The sequence below is a fragment of the Neolamprologus brichardi genome, chromosome 18 (assembly GCF_056152115.1).
Source record: "Neolamprologus brichardi isolate AB-2024 chromosome 18, ASM5615211v1, whole genome shotgun sequence".
Classification (NCBI taxonomy): domain Eukaryota; kingdom Metazoa; phylum Chordata; class Actinopteri; order Cichliformes; family Cichlidae; genus Neolamprologus; species Neolamprologus brichardi.
Window position 1 is genome coordinate 5,652,831 of NC_142121.1, and position 7,456 is coordinate 5,660,286.

At 36.9% G+C, this 7,456-nt stretch overlaps 1 protein-coding gene across 1 annotated transcript; it reads left to right on the forward strand.

Annotated features, from left to right (window-relative positions):
- Positions 1-711: 711 nt before the first annotated feature.
- LOC102795067 (uncharacterized) lies at positions 712-2,059 on the forward strand. The gene is made up of 3 exons (XM_035916336.2): positions 712-771; positions 873-1,521; positions 1,606-2,059. Exons 1-3 carry the CDS (start codon positions 712-714, stop codon positions 1,899-1,901), a joined length of 1,005 nt encoding a protein of 334 aa, XP_035772229.2. The 3' UTR covers positions 1,902-2,059.
- The last annotated feature ends 5,397 nt before the right edge of the window (positions 2,060-7,456 follow it).

The following is a 7,456-nucleotide window of genomic DNA, read 5'->3' on the forward strand; positions in this document are numbered from 1 at the left end:
CTCTCGCACTGCAGGCTTATTTATTGTTCCTAGAGTATTTAAAAGTAGAATTGGAAGAAGAGCCTTCAGTTTTCAGGCCCCTGTTCTGTGAAACCAGTTTCCAGTTTGGATTCGGGAGACAGACCGTCACAGTTGACGCTGGCCAACTGTGGGAATGTGAGGAAGGAGCTGTGAATGCAAGCAGTGCGTTTATTTACAGTGGATGGAAAATAACAATAAAACCTGAATGCGTTCCCGACTCCCGTGACATGTCCTCTTCCCAGTGTTAGTGTTCTTTGTCCCTGCTCCTCAGTGTCTGAGCACCCCGTGCTCGCTGCCCGCTCATCTCCACACTTCTCCTGGGAAAATAACAATAACAATTTTCCTTTGACAAGCAGATTAAACTTACTAACTGGCCAAGAGACTAACATGAAGCCACGCAATGATCCAGCATCGGAGAGAGCTCCACCACACTCTTAAGCAGCTCCTCCGATGAGGCTTGATCAGCTGCCCCATGAGGCGACTGTTGCTGTGATTTGGTGCTGTATCAATAACATTGACTTGAAAAGAGTCAATAGTCAGCTGGTAACACAGAAAACACAGCAGTAATATTTATTTAGAAGCATTACAGTTTGTCTGAGAATCTGTTTTTTACTGCAAAATTTTTGTCCTGTTTTTAAATCTCACCTGATGCATGATCATCTTTTTATTTACGTAAATTAGATTTCCAAAATGTCTATCACTGAGTCAGCTAAACAGCTTCTCCCCAGAACATACCTTTTACTGGTACATGTGAGAACCATGTTTACCATGTAAGGACCTGCTAATTGTTGAGGTTACATTACAGTTGATCCAATTTATGTTTTTCTGATATTATCATTTTGTCCCTTCAGATCCTCCACAATGTGACTGTAAAGACAAGCAATGAACAGCTACTTTCTCAAAACTATCCTGAGACAGATCAGGACGAAAACAAGGATGATAACTCACACAGAAAAAAGTCAGATGAAGTCGTAGCAGGACTGAGAGTTCAAAATTCCAAGACAGTACATTTATGTAGTACCTGTGGGAAAAAATTTAATAGCATGGGAAACTTGAAACAACACATGCAAATTCACACAGGCGAGAAGCCGCATTCTTGTAGCGCCTATGGGAAAAAATTTACTCTAAAAACACATTTAAATGAACACATGAGAATTCACACAGATGATAAGCCTCATTCTTGTAGCACCTGTGGTAAAACATTTGGTTCAAAGTCGCACTTAAATAGACACATGCAAATTCACACAGGTGAAAAGCCATTTTTCTGTAGCATCTGTGGGAAAAGATTTAGTTCAGCAACAAATTTGAGAACCCACATAAGAATTCATACAGGTGAAAAACCATATTCCTGTAGCACTTGTGGGAAAGGATTTAATCACAAGACATCTTTAAAAATACACATGGAATTGCATACAGGGGAAAGGCAATATTCCTGTAGCAGCTGTGGGAAACGATTTAGTGTGGCAGCAGCTTTGAGAAGTCGCATAAAAATTCATACAGGTGAGCAGTCAAATTCCTGTATTACCTATGGGAAACAATTTAGTGTGGCAGGAACTTTGAGAAGTCATATAAGAATTCATTCAGGTGAGAAACCATATTCCTGTAGCACTTGTGGGAAACGATTTAGTGTGGCAGGAGCTTTGAGAACTCGCATCAGAATTCATACAAGTGAGAAGCCATATTCCTGTAGCACATGCGGGAAAGGATTTAATCATAAAGCATCTTTTAAAATACACATGGAATTACATACAGGTGAAAAAAGATATTCCTGTAGCACCTGTGGGAAACAATTTAGTGTGGCAACAACTTTGAGAAGTCACATAACAATTCATACAGGTAAAAAAACACATCGTTGTAGCACATGTGGCAAAAGTTTTTAGTTGTCTCAAGTACTGGAGAGCCCACATCAGAGCCAACGCAGGTGAGAAACCACATTGCTGCAGTACATGTGGGAAAAGTGTTAGTTCCCTCACAAACTTGAAAATTCACGAGAGTCCGGTGAAAAGCCGTATTGTTGTGGTGCCTGTGGAAATGGTTTTACCCATATGTCAAGTTTGAAAAGACACATGGGAGGCCACACAGATGAAAAGCCACATTGTTGCAGTGTCTGTGGGAAAAAATTCACTTCTTCGGTACAGTTGAAAAGGCATATAGGAAAACATGCTACATGCTAAGTTTCATTTTTACAAAATGTTGGTGGCAGAGCTTATGTGTCTCTGACTACATTAACAGGTACATTTGGTAAATGTAGCTTTTTCTGACTGTTTTGGCTCTTTAACCAATATAAACAGTGTTTGGATCACTGAATACTAAGGTTTTTTTTATTTTTAAAAATCCTTCTAGGAAGGCTGAAGACTTTTGAAAGCTCAGTTTCTGTGTTTCCATATGGACAAGAAAAACAGAGTTTGTCTCACAACTTTAAAGGTGTGCACCTTTACCACCTTTATCTGACATCATTATGTTATTATTTGTGGGCTTTTGATTGACATTTGATGGACATTTCTTCATGTTGCTTTGGTTCGGTCTCAACAGTGCTTGAGATCACATGAGTCTTAATGCAATCAGAACTATTTGCCAAGTTATTATAGGTGTTAGGAGGGTTGTTTTTAAAATGTATTCCACTACAGATTACAGAATACATGGCCCCAAATGTAATTTGTAATGTATTCCATTACATTAATCAATGGGAGTAATGCTTTTTACAACTACAAAAATGTATTATTACTGTGTGATGTATTACCATTACTGAAGGCTACTCTCCATACCAAATGTGAATTAGATTATTAAATCTTAATATAAAATGAGTAACAGTAGGGTGGACATTGGGTAAGGCTGCACTTTTTGCAGTGATCTTATATAGAAAACTATTTCTGTATCAGTAATTTTTTTTTCTTTTTGTCTACTTTCAGAACTGCACATGATTATTTGCAGCTAGCAAGTTGTTAATGCTATCCATCAAGTCTGACAGTCTATGAACTAACCTCAGCTAACGCCAGCTAACAATGTTAGCTTGGTGGTGAGTAGCCTTCAGTAATAGTAATAAATTACACAGCAATAGTACATTGAAGATACTGAAGTGGCACATAACCCAGGTAGCTACCACACCTAAAACAAGGTAGTTGCAGTAAGCTAACGTTAGTTTAAAAAAACAAAAAAACAAAAAACAAAAACGTATTTCCAGATGTTTCTTTAGGTTGGAGGTGGAGTTTTTTGACACTGAGAGCAGCTTGGTTGCTGGCAAACAGAGTTTGCATTGCACAGTCAGCATTTGCCCATGCCTTGTTTTTTAAATGTGACATAGTGTCAGAATTTCCAGGTCCACTGTGTAACTGACACCACCAACTTTAAGAGGACGCTTACATTAGAGCAGAGGTCTCAAACTTAAATGAGCTGTGGGCCTTTTCTGACACTGTCATGTCATTGGAAGGCCACTTTAGTGTTCAGGTAGTACAAAAAAACCCCAAACAAATAAACAAGAAAACACCCACAACCAATTCCTAAAATATGATCTTTTGTTTGTTTGTTTTTTCATTTCAAATATTGTATTACAAGACAAAACTGCAAACGTGAACTACCAAATAAATACATTAATACTCTCTTTTGACCAGACACGTGACAGCTTTTCTGCTATAATTGTACACATTAGTTTTTGACTGCTAATGAAAAATGTTTTCTTTTTGTACTCTGCCAGGATTCCTGGATCATTGACCCAGTGTTTTCAGTTTTAGACTTTGTCACGGTTTAGATTTCATGTTTGCTGTTTAACTGTGTCAACCTTCTGTTTATGTGCATTATGTGTAGTTCTTCTTACTGTGTTATTAGTTAGATTATATTCAGCTGTGTACTCACTGGTCTCTAATTGTCATCATTTGCCAGAGTATTTAAGTCCGTACTTTCCGCCAGTTAGTTATCTTGTCATCGTCGATTCCGTGTGTGTTTTTTCCAGTTCAGTTAGCCAGCCATTCAGTCAGTCAATATCAGAATCTCTATTATGTTATGTTCATCCTGCATTTATAATAAACACCATCCTCATCCTTCACTAATCTGTGAGTCCTCCGTTTGGGTCCTCTCTTCCTTCTCTCCACACCACAATGCGCTGACAATCTCAAACCCTAGTAAAGAGACCGCTGGCTAATACCTCGGGTTCCGTGACTGTAGCAGCTAACTAGCTTTACTTTCTGGGTCAACTTTGCTAGCAAGAGACAGAAAGAGGTGTTGAAAGGCTGTTCCAATTGAACTTTGCTTCGGAGGAAAACATGAACACAGTGTACAGTCAAGTCTTAACAGCTTACTGGGCTCATCAGGCACTCTTTTTGGCTGCAGTGGTTATTATATTTACATGCTTCAGTCTCTCATTTCTTGTTGGTAGCACCTCGTACTTTTCGACTCTCGTTTTTTTTCTCCCTCCCTCACGCGAGTTTGAGACCCAGGCATTAGAGTCTTGTTTGGGTTTCCACCAGCGTGGAATTACCAAAAATATAAAGGGGATAGCCTGACATATGAAACAGGACAAAACAGCTGTGTAATCCATTTATTTCAACAAACTAACTGTATTCTAAATATCACCTTTTTAAATGGTAACCGTAACAGAATACAGTTACTCATATTTTGTATTTTACATACATAACGCTGGTACATGTATTCCGTTACTCTCCAACATTGGTTATTATCTATGTTTGTATCATATCTCACACTACTTTTATGTGAGCACCTGTTGATACACAGCTGTTGTTTTGAAATCTAATATTTTGGACTAAACTGGTTTGGTTTAACTTTGATAGTGTTGTGTTCCATTTTGAAAGGTTTGTAATATGTGGTTGGTAGAAACTAGGGGTGGTGGAAAAAATCGATACTGTGTAGTATCATGATATTTTGTTTGCTAATAATGTATCGATACAGGGACAGCAGAAATCGATATTTTGTTACAAAAAAAGTTTTTGTGGACTGGAACATGCTCTGACTTCAGAGCATGTTGATCAGCTCCTTTTTCTGAGCAAGAATGTTTAACTTTTTTTTTGGCAGCAATAAACATGAGTTTACTTATTTTAATTTAAGACATATTTATTTTAATTAAGTTTAAAAGTTTTTTTATTTAATGTAAAGTTATATTTTGTTTTAATTTACTTTCAAATTCGTCAGTTGCTGAAGGGGCTGCATAGTTTTCACAAATTGCATAGTTCAGAATAGCTATAATTGTACCAGATGGTTGCATTCAGTTAAGTTGGACTAGACTGTAATACAAACCGTTCAGTTTGTCAACAATAAAACTGACTGAAATGAGAGAAAGACTGAGTGTGAGACTTTGTTATTAGATAAAATGAATATTGATAAAGTTTACCTTTATGTACAGAATCTGAATATCGCAAAATATTTTTAAAAAATTGCAATAATATCGTATCGTGGGATGTATGGTGATTCCCACCTCTAGTAGAAACTGGCCAAAGATGCACGTGGTAATTATTTTATATGTATGAGTCACTTTGACGGCCCAAAGTTGACCTCAGCTGTAAACCACCTCAAGCATAATGCATCTTATACATGTATGGATGTGTGGATATATGTGTATGCATATGTATGTATACATATATTTACATATTACATACTTACATATATTTAATATTTATGGATGTATGTGTATTCGTACATGTGTGTGTGCATCCAGGTGGAAAATAGCAGTGATACACCTCCTGCTTTCAGGCCTGCAGGTATCAGGCTTGTGATGTTTTACTATGCCTTATAGAGGACAGAAACTGTTTTTTGGAGTGGCACAAATAATTTTTGTGGAATCCTATTTGATGCAAAACACCTGATTGCTCTCTAAATAATTTAAAATGGTTTAAAAAATGGCTGTGGCATTGGCTGTATTTTTAGGTAAATAGTTGCATATAACTTTGTTGTTTGCAAAACTTGTGCATAAGTTTTTAAAACATACAATTTCTATTTGCATTCCAAGTTAAGAAAATTATTTGTTAAACATGTTGGTGGTTTTTACAGTAATAAATATAACTTTTTCATACTCTGATTTTATGTGTTTTTTTGTCTGATTTTGAAACTGTGTTAATAAAGTATGTGAAAAGGAAAGATAAAATCAAAATGCCATAAAAACAACAAAAAACATGGATCTTAAAAACAATAGAACTATATCTGTTGAATAATGATTCTGATTTTTACTATGACACTTGCTTTTCAGTTTAAGTCATGGACCTAAATGCGTCACCTTTTGTTTCCGTTATAAAGAAGAGACTCACACAATAACTGATACTAAGAATAGAAGTGACACAGAAGGAAGTTCAGCTGAACCAAGAAACCTTTTCTTGTTTGATCTGTTTGGATCTTCTAAAGCAGGGGTGTCAAACTCAAATACACAGTGGGCCAAAATTCAAAACTGGAACAAAGTCGCGGGCTAACATTAATATTTATTGAAAAAAAAATCTTCCTCCAGATTTAAGAATGAATCTCTTCTTATGGACTCAAACAAGTTTTGCTGAAAAACTGAATATGGAACAAGCAAAGCTTAATACTAAACAATATATATATTTATCTGTATAATACCGGTAGGCCAGCTCTAATAATAATTTGGTATGGCTTTGCGGGCCAAATGTAATTAGGCTGCGGGCCAAATTTGGCGTTAACGTTAAAGGGATGGTTGGCTCACAAGAGCTCTGACTTTTTGTCAGCCTGGCTACAGTGCTGAAGAGAAACCTGGGGTTGTTCTTATTTTCTTCAATCAGTGACGAATAGTAAGATGTTCTGGCTTTGCGGAGGGCTTTCTTATAAAGCAACAAACTATTTCTCCAGGCTAAATGATGATCCTCTAAATTTGTGACACACCATTTCCTCTCCAGCTTACGAGTCATCTGCTTTAGGCTACGTGTTTGAGAATTATACCACGGGGTCAGGTACTTCTGATTAGAGACCTTAGTTTTCACTGGAGCTACAGTATCCAGAGTTGTACGTAGTGAGGAGGTGAAATTATTAACAAGATAATCGACCTCTGTTGGGGTAGCGTTCAGATAGCTGCTCTGCTCTGTGTTGGTACAGGGCATTGACGATGATAACAGTGGCTGGATTATATTCTTAAACTTAGTTACAGCGCTTTCAGAAAGACATCTACTGTGATAAAGTCTACTCTCCACTGCTGTGTAATCAATTATTGTAAATGTAAATGTTATCAGGAAATGATCAGACAGGAGAGGGTTTTCAGGAAACACTGTTAAATGTTCAGTTTCTATGCCATATGTTAAAACAAGATCTAGAGTGTGATTAAAGTGGTGGGTGGGTTCTTTTACATTTTGAGAGAAACCAATTGAGTCTAATAACAGATTAAATGCCATGTTGAGGCTGTCATTTTTAGCATCAACATGGATGTTAAAATCACCCACAATAATTATTTTATCTGAGCTCAGAACTAAATCAGATATAAAGTCTGAGAAAT